At 50.5% G+C, this 21,777-nt stretch overlaps 1 protein-coding gene across 1 annotated transcript in view; it reads left to right on the top strand.

The window, feature by feature from the left end:
* The window catches only part of mfsd4aa (major facilitator superfamily domain containing 4Aa), a 67,314-nt gene that overhangs the window by 24,595 nt on the left and 20,942 nt on the right, over positions 1-21,777 (top strand). Inside the window, exons 2-4 of the mRNA XM_072480139.1 lie at positions 6,790-6,988; positions 10,287-10,529; positions 15,697-15,856. Of these exons, the coding sequence (XP_072336240.1) occupies positions 6,790-6,988; positions 10,287-10,529; positions 15,697-15,856 (602 nt within the window). The remainder of the gene's footprint in view (positions 1-6,789; positions 6,989-10,286; positions 10,530-15,696; positions 15,857-21,777) is intronic.

Genomic DNA, 21,777 nt, shown 5'->3' on the forward strand with positions numbered 1-21,777 from the left:
GAAAATAAAAAACAGATAATTTATCCCAAATTTGCTTGTCAGCATTCACCCTCCTTGCGCGCAAGTAGTTCGAAATGAACTACTTTCTGAATCCCTCCACCCCCCTTTTCCTTCACCAATCTAATCATCAATGTTAACGCAGTTTCTGCCCTCTGATGGTCAAATCCCGCCATGATCTCACCCCTGCTATTCTCTGTTAGCTCCTACAGCCCGACAACCTTCAGAGAACTCTCTGCTTCTCTATAACTGTGGCGTCTTGTGCATCGCCGACTTCCTTTCGTCCACCATTGGGGGCTTTGCCTGGGCCCAAAGCTCTGAAAATTTCCCTCTCCCTCCTCCATTATGATGTTCCTTCACACTTTCCACTTTGACCGTAAGCGTTTGGCCACCCGCCTTAGTGACTCCCTCTTTGGCTCTTAATTCATTTTTGTTTGACACCGTCCGAGGTCTCTTTGGATGTTTTTCCTATGGTAATGGTGCTTTATAAATGCAGGAGGTGGAAATCTCTGATCCCCCAGGCGTGTGTTCCCGGTGGCGCGCCATCCCCTGGCAGTGGGATTATCTCTTCCCGCCGCTTGTCAATGGGATTCCCCATTGAAGACACCCCACGCCACCGGAAAACCCAGGGGTGGTGTGGGCTGGCAGCGGGAAAAAGAATCCCAACAGCCGGAGAATTCCGGCCAGGGTGCTGTATTTAAGATCGACTCTCAGATCATGCAGCCTGTTAACTATTTGCACTCAATCTCTTATCTAACTGATCAGAATCCCACAGTGTGGCTCCTATTGCCAGCCAGCTGCATCCTGTAGCAAGTCGTTGTGCCTAGTTCCTCTCTTCTAAACAATACCAATGTCACATTGTGGCACAAAGTCCAGTTCTATACAAATACAAGACAAATTTAATCTGATTAGGGAACAGAATAGATGCAGATTCTGTTTGTTTGTCTCATTCATGGCCAGACTGATTCGCGTCTCCCCTTCCCACTCCAAACCCCCGCCATTCCTGCATAAAAACCCAACTAAATATAACATATCCTTCAATTGTCCTTCCAGTGATTTGTGTACAGTTCCCAGCTGATAATGGCTTGTTTTTGATTGTTGATTTTACTGCACATGACTTAACAAACAAAGCAATAATATGCTTTACATTGTATTACTGCTAACCAGTGCTACTATTAAAACTCGGAACGTACAAATATCACTTAAATCATGAATTCAGTTTTTTTTTAATACCTATCTGGGTAAATCACGTAGATTGAAGTCATTGTTTACTGTCGTGAGTCACTATTGTGGAATTTCAATACATGTTTTAACAATAGCAGGTTTTGAAACATTTCTGTACCTTGTGAATCCTTCCAACCCAATGATCCCTTGTGAACGTACAATTCAATACAGCTGCGCTTTTGTGAGAGATGGGAACAGTGGACGGACAGACAATAAAGAGTCAGAAGATTGTGCATTCACGTCTCACTCCAGAGAGTTGAGCACATACAGGAATCTCATTGTATGGCGCTCTGTGCCAGTATTGAGGGAGTGTTGCCACATCGGAGGTGCTGCCATTTGGGCGAGAGCACGGTAGCACAGTGGTTAGCACTGTCGCTTCACAGCACCAGGGTCCCAGGTTCAATTCCCGGCTTGGGTCACTGTCTGTGCGGAGTCTGCACATTCTCCCCGTGTCTGCGTGGGTTCCTCCCACAAGTCCTGAAAGACGTGCTGTTCGGTAATTTGGACATTCTGAATTCTCCCTCTGTGTACCCGAACAGGCGCCGGAATGTGGCGACTAGGGGCTTTCACAGTGACTTCATTGCAGTGTTAATGTAAGCCTACTTGTGACAATAAAGATTCGAAAAGAAATACTGATGTCCCCTCTGCCCCCTTAGGTGGACATAAAAGATTCCATGGCTCTAATTCGAAGAATTGCAGGGGATTCTCCTCAGGCGGCCAATATATATCTGCTAACAGTATTGCTGAAACAAAAGATGAACTGGTTATTTATCAGTTTGTGAGATTCTGCTGTGTGGACATTGCCTTTTTTGTTCATCTCATTTCAACATTGACCAAAATGCAATTTATTAGCTTCAAACAGACTTGCGATATTCCAAGGCCTTGAGGAAAAAAAATTTAGGTTTACATTTATCTGGCACTTTTCAAAATCACTGGGCACCTCAAGCTTGCAATCAAGTACTTTTGAAGTGTAGTCACCAATGCAATGTAGGGAGCTCGACAGCCATAGATAACCACAACAAACAGCAATGTGCTAATAACCAAATAACTTGTTTTTGTGATTTTAATTGATAGACAAATATTGACTGCAATATTTGAGGAAAGGGAGGTCTTGTGGCCCCGTGGGTAGCATCCCTGCCCCTGGGTCAGAATTTCCAGGTTCGAGTCCCGACCCAGGACTTGATGGACAAATTAATTTAAAAATTAAATTTAGAGTACCCAATTCATTTTTTCCCCAATTAAGGGGTAATTTAGCGTGGCCAATCCACCTACCCTGAACATCTTTGGACTGTGGGGCCGAGACCCACGCAGACACGCGGAGAATGTGCAAACTCCACACGGACAGTGACCCGGGGCCGGGATCCAACCCGGGCCCTCGTCACCGTGAAGCAGCAGTGCTATCCGTTGTACCACCGTGCCGCCCTGAAGGCACATTCATAACGCGGTCAAGTAGGTTGGGTATCAACCTGCAAAACCTTGCTGGTGGCAAGAGTGGGAGAGACACCTGGTCGGTTATGTTTGATGCGGAGTGACGTCCTTCAGGCTATCAGCCTCTGGTGCCAGACTAGCGACCTGTTCCAGGGAAAACCTCACTGTGGGAACAGGTGAAATTCTGCCTTGTGCAGGTGCAGGAAGAGCAACAAGGAGCCCAAGGAGAACTCCCTTTCTCATTACAACCACGAAAACAGGCAGAGCGGGTCATCTCCCCTCCTCAGTGCTGCACTGGGGTGTCATCCTTGAATTTGGTGCTCCACACCTGCAGTAGGACTTGAATCCAGAACCTTCTGGCTCAGAGGCTGAGAGCTACAACTGAGTCACAGGTGACTTTGGTGAAGTACAAGTTCCATCTTTTTGAAGCACGCTTGTGATCTGATTGTCCTATTTTGTCATTTTGCATGTCCCAATCGGCTGTCTGTCATTCCTCCAGAGATCACTGCTCACTGACATAATGCCAGGGGGTCAGGGGAAGCCGATGAAAATTCCCTCCTCACCCGCTGCCAGACCTGACCACCACACCCCCACCCGATCCCAATGCCCTGCCAGACCGCACCACCTTCCCTCACCCACCCTCCCCGCCACCCAACCATTCAGCCTCCCGCACACCCTACCCTATTGGCCCCACCCCCACCCAACTCCTCGCCGCCTCCCCCTCCCCCCACCAACCCCACAACACCCTGCCAAACCACACCACCTGACCCCATTGTCCCCACCCTCCCCTCTAGACCTCGCTGCCTCAATCCCACCGACCCCACCTTCTGCCAGACTACACCGCCTCCCCTCCCCCATCCTACTGCCTCCCATCCCCCCCACCTGACCCCGTCGACCTCGCCCTCCCCGCCAGACCTCACCATCTCGATCCCACCGACTTCAAAACCTTCAGAGTGAGAGAGGCAGATAGAGAACTCCGGAGCTCTGGACTGACCCAGCTGAAAGTACAGCCACCCGCCGCTGCGGGGGTTAAATTCGGAGATGCTCAAAAGGCCCGAATTGGAAGGTTGCAGACATTTTGGAGGGTTGTGGCGCATGGAGGAGGTTCGTGAGGAAGGGATGAGGCCACGGAGAGATGTTTTCAAATCGAGGTGTTGCCGAGCGGGAGCCGAAAGGACATTGTTGCCCCATCCCTTTCCTAACTTGCTGTGGCCAGCGTAATTATATTAGAATCGACAATAGTGAGCCCAACCTCTTTGTCAGCTTTACCTGTCTGTGCCTCAGATTTCCCAAACCATCATCCTGGGATACTAATCTCAAACCCTGAATTAAACAGGTATTTGGATGATAGAACCTGCTAGAGGCCCTAAAGGAGGTGGATGCTTTGAACAGAGACGGTTAAGGAGAGATTTGATCGGGGTGCTCAAAATTATGAGGTGTTTGTTGGAGCAGATAGGGAGAAACTGTTTCAACGGTCAGGGGTGCGGGTAATCGCGAGGCACAGACTTCAGGCAGTTGCCAAAAGAACCAGAGGGGAGATGAAGAAAATTGCTTTCTGCCCCCGGTTGTTATGATTGGGTCAATTGAAGACTCCAGACTGATAGATTTCCATTAGGCCAGGACGTTAAGGGTCAGGGACCCATGATCGCGATGATGTAATTGAACAGCGGAACAGGCTTGAGGGTTTTAATGGTCTATTCCTTTTGCTATCTACATGTAGGAAGAAATCTGTAATGCTCCTTGCGTCCTTTAATATTCAGGTATCAATTGAAATGCCCATATGGAATATGCATGACAAAAACCTCTCAGACGGTCTTCTTGACGAGTATCTTGTGGGGCTCCAATCTTTTTGTGTAGTCAATCAAAGGTGTATCTGAACATTTCTGGCTGAACCGCAGTTGTTCAGTCAAAGGAGTGCAAGAGTAGACCATTCGGCCCATTGAGTCTGCTCCATCATTCATTGAGATCATGGCTGATCTTTACCTAACCCCACACCCCTGACATTGGCCAACCAAAATCTATCTCTGTTTTACTACGAACATCCTCTGCATGAGCAGGTGGTTACCTAATTTCACTCTGGAAAAGTCTGGCTCTAAAACTTTGACTACGCCCTTTAATTCTAGCTTCTCTAACTAGTGGAGTGATCCAAATCTACCGTTTAATCTCACAGAATCACAATATTGGTAGGGCGCAAGAAGCCATTTGGCCCATCAGGTCTGCACTGACTCTTGTAGACTTCAATTGAATCGCCGCTTAACTTTCCAAACTCTAGGGAATACAACCTGGTTTGCTTCATCTCCCCTCATAGCTTAATCCTTGGGGTCCACGTGTCATTCAAGTAAATCTATGTTGCATTCATTCCAAGATTTCTCAGATGCAGGGGTGGATTCTCCGCTCCCCGATGCCGAAATCGCGTTCAGTGAGGGGGCGGGGAATACCTGATGATGCCAATATCGGGGGCGGTGCCGCTTTCGCGATGCTCCACCCCCTGAGAAGCGACGTACTCTAGGAGGACGCCACGCCACGTATCCACGGCCTCTGGCCATTGCCTGATGCCTGCCCCACGATGCTCCGTCCCCGACCAGCCGAGTTCTCGATGGCGTGGGACGCGTGTGGTCTCACCCGTCATGAACTTAGCGTGGCGGCTGCAGACTCAGTCCGGCGCTGCCACAGTCGGGGGAGGGCCGATCCGCGGGCACCGGGGGGGGGGGCTTCATTTGGGGCTGGAGCAACTGTGGGCGGGCGGTCCGGGCGGGCGAGCGGCCGAAAGGGGGTACACTATTTTTGCGGTCTTGAGTCCGCGGGCTGAGTCCGCCATGAAGCACGGCGCGGCCGCCGCCACGCGCATGCGTGGCCACGGACCCGGAAATGCTCAGGGCTGCGAGCTCTACACTGCCTCCCTGCTAGCCCCCAGCAAAACGGTGAATCGCTGGCCGTTTTGCGCCAGTTCCCCTGGCGTAAAACACCACAGTTTTCACGCCGGCGTGGGAACTTAGTCTCTCAAACGGAGAATCCAGCCCACAGTGTTTAGAACTGCTCATTCTAGTCCTGTGCTGAGGCATAGAACCAATGGTGAACTTTGACTCGTGGTTCTCCTAACACATTCTGAATGCCTTCCTATAATTTCAGCAGAGCCCAGTTATAGGCACTGCCTCTCAGGAAGGATTGACCTTAGAGGGAATGCCACGCAGATTCACCAGAGTACAAAGTCATCTAGACTCGAAACGTTAACTCCCTTCTCTCTCCCCAGATGCTGTCAGACCTGCTGAGATTGTTCGTTAATTTCTGTTTTTGTTTCAGATTCTAGCATCCGCAGTAATTTGCTTTTAGCAACAGAATGATACCTGGGCGAGGGCGGCACGGTGGTGCAGTGCTGCCTCACGGCGCTGAGGGCCCAGGTTCGATTCCGGCTCTGGGTCACTGTCCGTGTGCGAGTTTGCACATTCTCCCCGTGTTGCTATGGGTCTCACCCCCACAACCCAAAGATGTGCAGGGTAGGTGGACTGGCCACGCTAAATTGCCCCTTAATTGGAAACAAAAGAGAATTGGGTAGTCTAAGTTTATTTTTTAAAGTAGAATAATACCTGGGTTAAAAGGGTTACATTGTCAGAGCAGGATGCATAGACCTTGGTTTGGATTTCACACGATAAGAGAAGATTAATAGTTATCTAAATCAAGTGTAAAGGGCAATTAAGGATGGGCAATAATTGCTGGCAGCCACCATGCTGGTATCCCGACTGGCAAGACAATGTTAGATCCACGCCATCGGGACTTCGGCCGGTCAGGGGCAGGGAATGGCAGACGGACCTCCAGCAATGTCCGCAGGTCGGGGATATACGTGGCGCAATTACGCCGCTTTTCGGGGCCCGGAGAATCGGGGAACCGCCGGCAGTCCCAATTTCGTGCACCAAAATGGATTCTCCGCCCCGGGGCCGGCCGCTATTTCGGCGTCGGGGTGCAGAGAATCTAGCCCATGGTTCAGAAATGTTTTTAAACATTCATTTACGGGATGTGCCCACCACTTCCCTCTCATGTATGTCTGCATATCATGTCCATAACAGCCCAAGAGCCATACCCCATTATTTGAAAACCCATCCCTTCCCCATTATATTTCAATAATGATCTCATTTTGTTTACTAGGTTCTCTTGCTCTCTGGGTGCTCTGTTGGTCTCCACTCTACTGATATCAGCTGTGTTTTCCATCATTCCCTTCTGCAACAATGTGATCATCCTTGCCTTCGTCCTGGCTGTGGCTGGGCTGGCCATGGGCTGCATTGATACCATCGCTAACCTGCAACTAGTTCGCATCTACCAAAAGGACTCGCCCGTCTTCCTGCAGGTCAGTACACACTAGCCGGGTAGTGTCAGTCTTCAGGTGGTTCTAATTCCATATCCTCATTCTTCTGTCAGGCCACAAGAATCAGAATGGACAAAATACAAACAGGAGTTAGCTACAACCCTCAAGCCTAATCCATCGTTCAATAGATTCATGGACAATCCTCTAAGTCAAGCCCACTTTCCAACCCAATTCTACATCCCGTGATTCCCTGAGTAGCAGCTTTCAGTCTTGATTGTACTCAGCGAATCAGCAGCCACAGCTCTCTGGGATCGAGAATTCCAAAGACGCACAGCCCTCTGGGTGAAGAGACTTGTCGGCCGGAATTCTCCGGCTGTTGGGATTTTCTGTTCCCGCCGGCAGCGCGCTCCCGGCCCGCGGGTTTCCCAGCAGCGTGGGTAGGCTTCAATAGGCAATCCCATTGACAAGCGGCGGGAAGATAGAATCCCACCGCCAGTGTACGGCACCCCGCTGAGTAACACGCGGCTGGGAACCGAGGAATCCAGCCCCACGTCAAATGTCTCCATAAATAATGAACAACTTGATGTCTGCGATGGCTATTTTGAGCACAGCTGGATCACACAGCGAACAAGCAGTTAATCGGTCTTTAGTGCTGTTGATGGAGAGAGGGATATCGGCCAACAGACCTTAGAAAACCTGTGAACAATTGTTTTTGTTTGACCTTAATTACTCAGAACCGCACTGAGGTGTGTTTGACTTTCCAGATTGGGACCCTCTGACCTAAAGGCGAGAGTATTTATGTTTAGGGTCATGCCTGGCACAGTGCCAGCATTGGTGGTGGGAGGAGAGAAGAAAGTTGCTCAGTTGGCACAACAGCAAATATGGAAAAATATAGAAAGTAACGCCATGCGACAAAGAATAATACAGCACAGGAACAGGCCCTTCGGCCCTCCAAGCCTGTACCGGTCATGATACCAACCTTTGCCAAAGTGTTGAGTGAATTTTCCTGTCCTTGCTACATACAGCTCAATGTCCAGCAGAGCTGGATACCCCGTGTGTATATATAAGGGCTGTCACCATCGGAAAATGTTGCAGAAGGCAATATGGGCCAATGATGAACCATTGTATTTTTTTTATAAAACCCACCTGCTTCAACCATCAATGTTTGCCATCGAAGACCACGGTCCTTCAGGAATAGCTGAGCAATTCTGCTCCCTCCACGATGATGTCATATGACTCTAAGAATATTCCCGGTCATTGGAATAAGGGGCCGCCTATCCAACTCAATTACACTCTGCTCACGTATCTGAAACCCTCGTAAAGCATACAACAACTCTCATTCATAGGGGTTTCTCAGAAACATGCGACAGGGAGTGTTATCAATCAAAATTTGGCGCCGACACATATAAGGAGGTGTTATTACAGGTAAAACCTGGTCAAAGAGATAGTTTTTAAGGAACATGTTCAAGGCAGAGAGGGAGGAAGTTCCAGAGCTTAGAGCCGAGGTGACTGAAGGCACAGATAGCAAAGGTGGGACCATTAGAATCAGGGTGGGCAAGCGGTCAGTGTTGACAAAGTGCAGAGACCTCGGAGGGTTGTAGGGTTGGAGGTGATTACAGAGATAAAGACCGTGGGAGGAGGGGGCGGGGATTTTCCATGCCCTCCTGCGGTGTGTTTCTCAGAGGCTCCCCATTCACCGGCAACGGGATCTCCAGGTCTTGCTGCGGTCAGTGGAATTTCCCATTGAATCCGCATCCCACCGCTAGTAAACCCAGGGTGAGGGTTCGCCATCGGTGACACCAGAAGATCCCGTTGCCGAAATCCCGAAAAACCCCCACCCCGGCCAGCATGGATGCAGAAGGATTGGAACTCGAGAACGGGAATTGTCAATTTGAAGCGTTGCTGGGGGGGGGGGGGGTGGCTGAGTTGGCTCATGGGGCGGCAGGGAAACAGAAATTGAGGAGAATTAGGATACGGACAGTAAAGTTTCAGGTAAGCTGAGGGTTACGGAGGTGGGAGGTCGCACAGGTTGCGAGCAGGTGCTCATCAATCATTAAATCTGACCCCTTCCGACCTTGTGAAAGTCTTGACTTCTCAAACTAAACAATAAACACCGTCACGGTCCCTAAGCTCTGTGGAATGAGAGCTAAATCCCTCAGTGCTTTGTGCTTGGAGGAAAGAATGGCAATAAATTAGTTTGTTTACGAACCTAGGTCATTCTGGCTGGAGCTGGAGCAAGGTGTGTTTGATAGTCATTGCAGGCTTGAGACAACTTCAGAAACTAACCTAAACCTGCCTCTGTTACTTATCAAATCCTTTAGGGCTGACATTTTATTTTGAAGTAAAAATAGTGATTTGAATAGGCCATTTCGTCTGTGGTGAGTAATGTCATAGAACATACAGTGCAGAAGAAGGCCATTCGGCCCATCGAGTCTGCACCGACCCACTTAAGCCCTCACTTCCACCCTATCTCCCTAACCCAATAATCCCTCCTAACGGTTTTGGACACTAAGGGCAATTTAGCATGGCCAATCCACCTAACCAGCACATCTTTGGACTGTGGGAGGAAACCGGAGCACCCGGAGGAAACCCACGCAGACACGGGGAGGACGTGCAGACTCCGGGACACAGACAGTGACCCAGCAGGGAATTGAACCTGGTACCCTGGCGCTGTGAAGCCACAGTGCTACCCACTATGCTACTGTGCTGCCCTGAATGGATCTGAATTTTTCTTAACCCCCCCCTTCAGTCAAGGACTCAGTAGGTGATTAAAGCCACAACAATAAACACGCAGACCTGAGCTTGGGTTGTATTATTTAATATATTTCTATGAATATCATATATATATTTAGTTCTTCCTCCATCCTTTTGTAATTTGCCTGATTTCATTAAAAAAAGAACTCAATTCAAATGTCATGATATATTGAATAAAAAGAATTTGCCCAACCTGTCTATTCTATTTTGATTATAGTCTGTAAATTATTTAAGACTGCACCTTCAAGTAAGTTTCGAAGTATCAAACAATGGCATCCAACTCTCCAGTCAGATGTGTCTTATTTTTGAGAAAGTTAACCCTCGACTGAAGTGAAAACAAGCTGAGCTACAGGTCACTGATAGGTCGATTTGCATGGGTAGTCCGTCTCAATTTGCTTGAGTTTCTGAATGTTACAAAATGACTGACAGAGAAACATAGAGTTACTTCTGTGCCAAGGCACAACTGGGATGTGTTACTTGAAGCCTTGAGATGACCCCATGGTATAAAGGTGTGCTCCTTCTTAATTCATTGATAGATAAGAACACGCGGCTTGGTTTGATGGCCTCCTTTTCTCTTTGCTAACAGGTCCTCCATTTCTGTGTTGGCTTCGGTGCATTTCTGAGCCCCATGATAGCAGATCCCTTCCTTTCCGAAACGAACTGTATTCAGAACAACCTGACTGTGAATGGGACTTTCTCGGACTTGACGCACATTCGAAAATCCATGTTCCCCCACCGCGTTGTGAACGAGACGCAGTTCGTGTTGCCGACTGACGGGCTTGTCATCTCACAAGTGTCCTACGCCTTTTGGATTATGGCCCTAATTAACGTGAGTAAAATACCCCAAACAGGTGCAGGTGAACTGTACCGAGCATGCAATGATGACGGGCTGGAAAAGACCAAGCTTGCCCATACACCATGATGGCATCTCACCACCGCCCCAACCCTCACTGAGCACTCCCGTAGGTTGGCACGGTGGCACAGTGGTTAGCACTGCTGCGTCACAGCGCCAAGGACCTGGGTTCACATCTGGCCTTGGGTCCCTGTCTGTGTGGAGTTTACACGTTCTCCCTGCATCTGCATGGGTTTCCTCCGGGTGCTCCGGTTTCATTCCACAGTCCAAGGATGTGCAGGTTAGGTGGATTGGCCACGCTAAATTGCCCCTTAGTGTCCAATGATGTGCAGTTTAGGTGGGGTTACAGGGTTGTGGGGGGGGGTGGGCCAGGGTAGGGTGCTATTTCAGTGCAGACTCGATGAACCGAATAACTCCTTCACTGGAGGAATTCTATGGTTCACCTCCAGTCTGACCCGCCATCATGGGAGTGGCCTAAAACCAGAAAAAAAAATCACAGGGCTTGTTAGGAGGACACCTTGGGCGGGATTCTCCGACCCCCCCCGCAGTGTCGGAAATTCCCCTGGGGGAGGCGCGAATCCCACCCCGTCGCCCTGACGCCGGCTGTCGGATTCTCCGGCGCCGTTTTTCGGGCGGGGGCGGGATTCCTGCCACGCCAGTCGGGGGTCGTTGGCAGCGGTTCCCCCCCCGGCGATTCACCGGGACCCGATGGGCCGAGTGGCCGTCCATCTTTGGCCAGTCTCGCCGGCGTGAATTACTCACCTCACGCACGGCGGGACCTGGCAGGGGAGTATGCGTGGGCGATCCTCTGGGGGGCGGGGGCGTCGTCAGGGTATCCGACCCCAGGGGGGCCCCCACGGTGGTCTGGCCCGCGATCGGGGCCCACCGATCTGTGGGCAGGCTTGTTCCGTGGGGGCACTTCTTCCAGCCGCGCCGGGTCCATGGCCGGCGTGGAGATGAGAAGTTAGGGTTCCGCATATGCGCGAGATCACGCCGGCCGTTCCACGCATGCGCAAACGCGCACCGTCCCTTCGGCACCGGCTGGAGCGGCGCCAACCCCTCCGGCGTCCACCTTGCCCCCTAGAAAGGTGAGAATTCCTCACCTGGGGGGGCCTTTGACGCCGGAGTCGTTGCCGCCGGTTTTCCCGCCGGCGTGGGAACCTAGTCCCCAGAAGGGAGAATCCCAGCCCTTATCTGGAATTTCTTCTCCAGTCCCCTCAGGTGATTGAAACCAGTCAACGGGAGCGTGGGAATCAATTATAATCTATGAAGACACTTTTCATCCACGTGACACTTCATAAAGGCAGGAATCATGGCAGTCACCCAGTGTACAAGCTACCACAAATACCAAACAATCAAGTTACCTGACAATCTGAACCTGACCCAAGAAACGTATGATCATACAATCTGACATCACGGGCGAGATTCTCTGGCCTCCCCATGGCGTGTTTCTCAATGGCCCACAATTAGCTGGCAGCGGGATCTACTGGTCCAGCTGCTGTCAATGGGATTTCCCATTGAATCCACCCCGCGTCACCAGGAAACCTGCGGGACCGGATGATCCCGTCCCACAAGAGGAAGCCGTTCGGCCCCTGTTGAGTGTGCTGTCTCTTTGATTAGCTCCACTGCTTTTGCAATAGCCCTGCAAATGACTTTCTTTTCAAGTCTATCTCCAATTCCCCTTTGAAAGTTACTGCAATACTGTGATTACATTTCAGATATATTCCATTAGAACGGGTGAGGTTGTGAAAGCCACTGAATCAGTGCAGTTCTTCAATTTCTCTCCTCCTCTCTCAGGCCGTACCAGCCTCCCCGATCAGGCGCCGGAATGTGGCGACTAGGGGCTTTTCACAGTAACTTCATTTGAAGCCGACTTGTGACAATAAGCGATTTTCATTTCATTTCATTTCAGGCATGATGCTCAAAGTCATAACAACTTTCCCTGCTAAATGTTAAAAAAAGCGCCTTTCCCTCATCTTCCCTGTTATCTGGCCAATTATCTTAAACCCGTGTCCTCTGCCAGTGGAAATACTTTCCCCATCGACATGGTGTTGCTATTGATTCCAAATTGCAGAACATCCAACTTTTTGACTAATTAAATACTTTAATCCTGCCAGTAAGCACCAGCAAAAATAATTGCTTGAAGCTAGGAATTGCTCCAAACGTTATTGTTCAACAAAAAATGGTGGACTGTTTTGGAATTGAATTAAGTTTGCTTCTTTCAATGTTAAATGCCCTCCGTCTGCCGCCTAAGAACTGTTTGCGGAATTCCATGCAACACCTAACGCAGACCCTTTACCTTCCTTGCACTCGGACCTGAATCTCGACTGGGAATCATTCTGGCGCAGAAGGAATTCATTCAGCCATTGAATCCGTGCCATTTCTTTGTAGGGTAATTGTGTCAGTATCTATTACTCTACCGTCAGTATCTATTACTCTACCATCAGTATCTATTACTCTACCATCGTAACTCTGCAAGTTTAGTTCCCCTCAATTGCTCATCAAATTTCCTTCTGAAATCGTTTGTCGTCTCCGCTTCCACCACCCTCGTGTACGACGGGTTCCACCTCATTACCATTTGCTGTATAAAAAGGGAATAAATTTAATGGTGCGATTTAATGAAATGAAACAGAGCCCGTGTTGAATGCGTTTAGCCAGGTGTTTCCCGGCACCAGCAGTGCCGAAAACCACCCTGCCATCGGACAGGACCCTGTTTCATTTCTGGGTCTCGGCGAGGAAAGCCCCTCCGAGGACACACTTAGTCACCAATGCCCCAGGACCCCTCAATGCCCCAGCTCACCTATGAGGGGGTCATCATGCCCCCACACCCTACATTAGAAGGGCAGGGCATCCCCGGGCCCGATGCACAGTGTGGGCAAGATACCATCCAGGCACCATCAGGGTGGATACTGAGTGGCAGTGCCAGGATGCCCAGGTGGCATGGGGGGGCAGGGTACCACCCTGCCCAGAGCCCAACCACCCAGGGGTCCCCGACCGCCTGGGAAATTCCCCCAAGTGCCGGTACGCCTGGTCCCGTTTGTGGAGACCAGTGCCGTCTGGGGGCTCCTCGGTGAGGGGATTCGATCCCGGACGCTGGGTAGATCAGGCGATTGCATATCTAAGTGTGTCTTACTTCAATATGCAGATATGGGCCCCACATATTGTGGGTGGGTTCCTGATCACGACGTCATGCGAGATCCAGTCATATCTTGGGAGAGGCTTCTCACGGGGTTTACCGACCGCATCACGTCCTGAGCCGGGCGCGGCCATTAGATTTTGTGCAACATTTCAGATCAATTACCTGATCGCTGCCCCATAGTGCGGTGGAGTCTGAACCATTGAATAGTTTCAAAATGGAGATAGATATATTTCTGATAAGAGAGGTTAAGGGATATGGGCAACAGGTAGGGAGGTGGATTTGAGACCAGGAGGAGATCAGCCATGAGCAGATTGAATGGCGGAGCAAGCTCGAAGGGCTGAATTGCCAACTTCTGCTCCTAATTCCATGTTCCTATGTTTTGTTGGAGCCAAGGGAAGAAGCTGGGAAGGAAAGGTTGGAGGGGGTCGAGAGAAACACGTCTGCTCCTTCTGGCCCACAAGCTGTGCTGTTAGTACACCTGCGTTCGCCTCAAAATTGACCTAAACTCTTTGGCTGCTATGGTTCTGGGAAACCTATTCATTGTGAGGCTCCAAGCCTCACTGAAATATTTAAATTGGCAACTCACTTTCTGGGAGAGGTTTGGCTGCTCACTCCCACCCTGCCTCCATTCAGCCTGGGAGTTGACGGGCTGGAGGCTGGTTTGGTTCAGATTCGATCATCTCCGAATGCCAGATCCTTCATGAGGATTGATGAGCGGACGCGCATATTGCGTGTTTAAAGGACACATTGTGCCCCCCACCGCCCTCGACGAGTTACACGATGAAATATTCTACATTGTGGGTACACACCGGAATGTAAAATGTTCAGGCCGCTTGTGAGAGTAATCATCCTGACCCCTGAGGTATCTCGTCCGTCTGGCCAATTCCATTGGTGTCTCGACCCTCAAAATGCTTTTCAGTGGCAGTCAGAGGATCAGGAGGTGCAACAATTATTCAAATAAAGCCTGCTTTATGGAGTCATACTGCGGAGAAGGAGACCATTTGGCCCATCGTGGCTATGTTGGTCCTTTGATAGAGCTATCCAGTTAAAGGGTCTTTGTCTAAGGTCTGCTCAGGGGAACTGATTCACATTTACCATTACTCCAGCACAGGCGGATGCTGGAACATGTGACTGTATGGGTCAAGGCTTGTTCAGAACAGGAATTCTGGTCTGCATAGCTCAGTAGAGACAATGGGCGGGATTCTCCGAAATGGAGGCAGAGTGTTTGCGCCGTCGTGAACGCCGTCGAGGTTCACAACGGCACGAAACGGCCCCTATCCCGACCGATTCAGGGCCCGATAATGGGCTAGGAGCGGCGCCGCATCATTTACGCGCGCCAGGCCTTGGCGCCGCGTAAAGGCGGCGCCGCATACATGACGCGGCCGGCGCCGCATAACTGGCGTCACCCACGCATGCGCGGGTTGGCCGGCGCGAACCCGCGCATGCGTGGTTGCCGTCCTCTCCGAGTCCGCCTCGCAAGAAGATGTCTGGCGGATCTTGCGGGGCTGCGGAAGAAAGGAGGTCCTCCTTCAGAGAGGACGGCCCAACGATCGGTGGGCACCGATCGCGGGGCAGACCCCATTTGAGGCCCCACCCCCGGTGCAGGATCCCCCCTCGCCCCCCCGCAGGCCGCCCCCCAGCGTTCCCGCGCTGTTCCCGCCTGCAGCGACCAGGTGTGGACGCCGCCGGGGGGAACCCGCCGTTTTGGGTAGGCCGCTCGGCCCATCCGGGCCTGAGAATAGCAGGGGTGACGGAGAATCGCCAATTTGGGTGTCTCGGGCGATTTCCGGCCTGCGCAGCGCGGAACTCGACGGGGCCGTTCTCGCCACTTGGGTGAATCGCGGGAGGGCGTCGGACCGGCGTCGCGGGAAAATTTGGCGACCCAGGCGATTCTCCCAACCGGCGCGGGAGCGGAGAATCGCGCCCAATGTGCGTAACCTCCAGTCTACTGGGGGTGTTAATCATTCCTTTCTTTGTGCTTTAACCCATATTTGTTCTCTACAGCTGCCAGTGCCCATCGCTGTACTTTTCCTGATGTGTAAACAGGGTTTCGGAGGCTGCTGCGGGAAGAAAAATGTGCCACTCTTACCAGCTGAGGAACTGCCCCCTGACTTGCAGATGGACAGGTTATCGCCAGGGCAGGAGAAGACACTGCGTGCTAAAGGTGGGTCAAGTTGTGTGAAGAGGGGGAAATAATGTCAACAGAGGGTAAGATGTATGTGTGCAGTATATCAGTCTTCTCACACGTGCATGTGGGTGTATTATCTCTGGGTTTCACTCTCAGCCACGTCAGAAGGACATGACTCATTTCACAGACTTGAGCATCTGATCGATCGAGGCTGACACTCCCACTGTGGAACTGAGGGTGTACTGCATTGTCGGAGGTGTTTGGATGGGATGGTAAACCAAGGATCCCATCTTCCCTCCTCGGTCCCCCTAGCGCTATTTTGAAGAAGAACGGGAGTGTTTTTCCCTCACGTCCTAGCCAATCTCTCAACCAACATCTCAGTAACAGATTACCTGATCATTGTCTCATTGCTATGTGTGAAGCTTGCTGTGTGCAAATGGGCTGTGTCCTAAATCCTGCGAAAGACACATTTCAGAAGCATTTTATTGAACTGTAAAGCACTTTGGACAACTTGATCTTGTGAAAGGTATCTTTTAGTTCTGTGAGATTAAGAGAGAGAGAGAGCTAGGTTAATTACCCATAGAGAGGAGGAAACAGCAATAAGGAAGATATTGACTATGTACATTAGTGTAGTACAGTGACCGAGAATCATAAAATCATAGAATAGTTTTGTCACTGAATGAGATTGTCTGGCTGTCCAACCCATACCAGCTCTCTGTAAAAAACAATTTAGCTTGTCCCACACCCTACCGCTTTCCCCGAAGCCTGGAAAATGCTATCCTTTTAAGGGTTTATCCAATTCCATTCAGAAAGCCATGATTGAATCTGCCTCCACCACACCCTCAGGTCGTGCATTCGCCGATCCTAACCACTCGCTGGGCAAACAAAAATAGCCTTTCCTCTTGTGCCGCTTGGTTCTTCTGCAGCCCCCCCCCCCCACACCCCCGGCCCCCCCGGATTCAGTCGAAACGAGAATGGGCGAGAGAGAGAGAATACAGGGATGCAGGGTCAGTATCATCTGCTCGAATGCAGTCAGAATCTGCCCCCTCTCAGTCACGCCCGGGCTCTTTCGCACCCAGCAATCGGATTGCGAGTATAACGTTGACGGCTTGACAGCACTTCTGTGGAACACCATGTACAACTGGTAGCTAAAAATGAGAATTTAAATACTATTTACATTCGGAGTATCAATCCGTGCCAGCAAAAGTTGTAAACCAGTTATCTTTTTACACACTAATTACACCTGTTAAATGAATGGGCTGAAATTCAAGTTCCTATTAGGCAGTCATCGTCTTCAATTCTACACTTACTGGACTATTACCAGTCTAAATTACAACCCTCTCTCTTGTACTTTGTTAAATACAATTCAGCCCTATCATCGATGGTAATTATGCAAGGTACAAGTCGGCGAGGTTAACTGCCCCCAAGGCATTAAAACTTTAAAAAAATTTATAGTACCCAATTCATTTTTTTTTCTAACTAAGGGGCAATTTAGCACGGCCAATCCACCTACCCTACACATCTTTGGGTTGTGGGGGTGAAACCCACGCAGACACGGGGAGAATGTGCAAACTCCACACAGACAGTGACCCAGGGCCGGGATCGAACCCGGGTCCTCGGCGCATTAAAACTCTGTTTAACCGCTTCCTTCCCTCTCACCCACTCTGATTTCTTTCGGCAAGCGCCGAGAGTTGCTGCACTGTGCGTTCATGAGATTGGGGCCCCGTGACCTGGCTCGTCGGCCGTGGCTCACCTGCCTTTGGGTCAAGGTTGAGGATGCGTGGCCCCCTCCAGAGACCTGAGCACAGAGTCTGGGCTGACCACGGTGCAGTGCTGAGGCAGTGCTACAGTGCCATCTTTCAGATGAGATGTTAAACTGCGACCCTGTCCCGCCCTCGCAGTTGGGCATAAAAGCCCCTGTGGCACCAGGAAAAATTACCAGGTGTCCAGGCAATATTTATCCCTCAACCAATATCACTAAACCAGCTTATTTGATCAATATCACTGGCCCAAAATCTCAAAGAGCCAAGGCAGCCTGCCTCAGCACTCCCCCGCCTCCTCGGCCACCTCTGAAATTCCTCTAGAGGCGACAGGGCCGGATCGATCATGCCCCACCTCGCCACAGTGAAAACTGCGCGTAATGGGGCCCTTTATATCGAGCTGGGTTTGCCAAGTTGGGGAATTTCCCCACTCGTGCTACCCACCTCAGACGCAAAAACCCAGCCCTAATTGTTGTCAGCAGCTATTCAGCTACATGGCACTGCGGGGCCAAACTCTGCCCGTCTCTCATTCTGCTCGTCAGCAAGAAGCATTAAGGTAGTGACGAGGAGCTGGAATCCTTGCTAAATATTTCCTCACCACCTTCTTGACTCAAGTAGGAAGTACAGTAAGAAGTCTTACAACACCAGGTTAAAGTCCAACAGATTTGTTTCGAGTCACTAGCTTTCGGAGCACTGCTCCTTCCTCAGGTGAATGAAGAGGTAGGTTCCAGAAACATATATATAGACAAAGTCAAAAATGCAAGACAATGCTTTGAACCTACCTCTTCATTCACCTGAGGAAGGAGCAGCGCTCCGAAAGCTAGTGATTCGAAACAAACCTGTTGGACTTTAACCTGGTGTTGTAAGACTTCTTGCTGTGCTCACCCCAGTCCAATGCTGGCATCTCCACATCAAGTAGGAAGTAGACAGATGTTTCTGCTCTTGCATCTGGGGCTGTTAATATTCCTGGGCGCAACAGATTCAGAAAAATACACGGTGAAGAAGGTCATGACCCTGGTGAACATTTCCTAATTTTCCATTCGTTAATTTTAAATGGAGAAAGGGGAAAAAAGCTTGCATTTATATACCACCATAACCTGAGGGCATCCCAAGATGCTCTACAGCCAATGAAGTGCTTTCTAAGTGCCACGTGAATGGCAGTGACATCACTGCGACTGCACGTGCAATTGTGGTGGCAGCAAATGCTGCCCGTGGAAAAAGACAACGGTTTATTTCCACACAGCAAGTTCCCACAAACTGCAACAAGATAACTGAGCAAGTGATCTCTTCTCTCAAGTGGTCGAGATAAATGTTGACCAGGTGAGGGTGAAAAGTGGGACAGGATGTCTTACTGACATAATTCTAATGTTTATTAGTGTCACAAGTAGGCTTACATTAAGACTGCAATGAAGTTACTGTGAAAAGCCCCTCGTCGCCACACTCCGGCGCCTGTTCGGGTACACGGAGGGAGAATTCAAAATGTCCAATTCACCTGACGAGCACGTCTTTCGGGACTTGTGGGCGGAAACCGGAGCACCCGGAGGAAACCCACACAGACACGGGGAGAACGTGCAGACTCCGCACAGACAGTGACCCAAGCCGGGAATCGAACCCGGGACCCTGGTGCTGTGAAGCAACAGTGCTAACGGCTGTGCTACCGTGCCGCCCTCACATTTGTTCCTCCTCTCCCAGTTTTCCTTCATTCGTTGTGCTGAGGTAATGCAATAAATCCAGATAGGAGAGCAGAAAAATCCGACCCCAGTTATAGTGCCTGTATTTGTTATTGTTGCTAACGGTTGACCGAGGGCACTGGATCCACACGGGTCACGTTAACCCCTGACAAATGTACCTATCCAGAGAAACATCAAACAACTATAAACTTTTCTCAAGAATTATTGGAAGCAAAGTCTTTTTGCACTGCACATTCCATGGAGGGAGGAGGCTTTGCACCTTTCATCTGTATTAAAATGGTTCTTCACATTTCTGTCGCACCTTTCACAACCTCAGGGCATCCCAAAGAGCTTTACAGCCAATGAGGTACTTTTTGAAGTGTAGTCCCTGTTGTAATGTGAGAGATTTGGCAGTCAATTTGCTCACAGCAAAAAGCAGTGTGACAATGACCAGATAGCCTGTTGGTTGAGGGATAAATATTGGCCAGGGCACCAAGGAGAACTCCTCTCTCCCTCTTCAAAATCGAGCTGTGGGATCTTTGTTCTCTAGCTCACGGGGCAGATAGGGCCTCAGTTTAACCAACCAAAAGGCAGCAAAGGCAGTAGTGTAGAAATTCCTCTGTAACGCCATGCTGGGTTGGGACTCGAACCATGATCTACAGGCACAGAGGTGGCAGTGCTACTAACTCGGGCATGGCTGACACTTGCGTGTTGAGCCTCTTCATCTCTGCACCAGCTTCGGTCTCCCACGAGCTCTTTTCGCTCCAATCCTTGCATTGCAGCTCGCGAGAACTGGCGAGTTTGGATCTGGTTGGGGAACACACTCTGATGCATCAAGAAAGGTGAAGGAGGTGGATAATCTTGAAACTTGTTTGCAAAACACTGCAGGTGTGTTGTGTAAATAGCTGGAAGCAGTGTGCGATGTTTAAATAGCAGCAGTGTTACCTGTGGTTTAGGACACAGGGTTTGCACTGTCAAGATTTCCCCCAACATTTAACAGCTGACCTTGTTCGGACTGGAGGGTCTTTATTGTAAGAGGGGGTAGAGTATAAAAGTAGTGAAGTCTTGCTCCAACTATATAGGGCATTGGTGAGACCATACCTACTGTGTGTGCAGTTTTGATCTCCCTATTTAAGGAGGGATTTACATGCATTGGGCACAGTTCAGAGAAGGTTCACTGGTTTGATTCCTGGGGCGAAGGAGTTGTCCAATGGGGAAAGATTGAGCCTGTACTCACTGGAGTTTAGAAGAATGAGGAGCGATCTTGATGGAACATAAGATTCTGAGGCGTCTTGACAAGGTGGATGCTGAAAGGATGTTTCCTTCTTGAACTTGGGGCGCGGTTTCAAAATTAGGAGTCACACATTTGAGGTAGGGATGAGGAAGAATTTCTTCTTTCAGAAGATTGTGAATCTTTGAAATTCTTTATCAGAGCTATATGCCAGTTGAATATATTCAAGGTTAAGATGGACAGATTCAGGCAGCACGATGGCGCAGTGGGTTAGCCCTGCTGCCTCACGGCGACGAGGTCCCAGGTTCGATCCCGGCTCTGGGTCACTGTCCGTGTGGTGTTTGCGTGGGTTTCTCCCCCACAACCCAAAGATGTTCAGGGTAGGTGAATTGGCCACGCTAAATTGCCCCTTAATTGGAAAAAATTAATTGGGTAATCGAAATTTATTTTAAAAAAGATGGACAGATTCTTAAATATTTAAGGAGTTGAGAGTTACGGGAGTAAGGCAGGAAAGTAGATTTGCGGTCAAGGTGAGAATTGCCATGATCTTATTGAATGGTACACTTGCCCTCATTTCTTATTCATGTAGGCATCAGAAGGTACAGCGAAAGACCGATATAAATTTCCTCTGATTATTTTCCCTTCCTCCCTATGCTGAGCAACACTCAGTCACATGTGGATAATAAGGACTTCCCAGAAGGAAAAAAACTGTAAAACGGGCAAATAAGAAAGCTGGGGCGAGATTCTCCGACCCCCGGCCGGGTCGGAGAATCGCTGGGGGCTGGCATGAATCCCGCCCCCGCCGGTTGCCGAAGTCTCTGGCACCGGATATTCGGCGGGGGCGGGATTCGCGCTGCGCCGGTTGGCGGGCCCCCCCGCGCGATTCTCCGGCCCGGATGGGCCGAAGTCCCGCCGCTAAAATGCCTGTCCCGGCGGCGTAGATTAAACCACCTACCTTACCGGCGGGACAAGGTGGTGCGGGCAGTCTCTGGGGTCCTGAGGGGGATGCGGGGCGATCTGGCCCCGGGGGGGTGCCCCCACGGTGGCCTGGCCCGCGATCGGGGCCCACCGATCCGCGGGCGGGCCTGTGCCGTGGGTGCACTCTTTCCCTTCCGCCTCCGCCACGGACTCTACCATGGCGGAGGCAGAAGAGACTCCCTCCAATGCGCATGCGCGGGAATGCCGTCAGCGGCCGCTAACGCTCCCGCGCATGCGCCACCCGGAGATGTCATTTCCGCGCCAGCTGGCGGGGCGCCAAAGGCCTTTTCCGCCAGCTGGCGGGGCGGAAATTCGTCC

The sequence above is a fragment of the Scyliorhinus torazame genome, chromosome 17 (assembly GCF_047496885.1).
Source record: "Scyliorhinus torazame isolate Kashiwa2021f chromosome 17, sScyTor2.1, whole genome shotgun sequence".
In the NCBI taxonomy this organism is placed as follows: domain Eukaryota; kingdom Metazoa; phylum Chordata; class Chondrichthyes; order Carcharhiniformes; family Scyliorhinidae; genus Scyliorhinus; species Scyliorhinus torazame.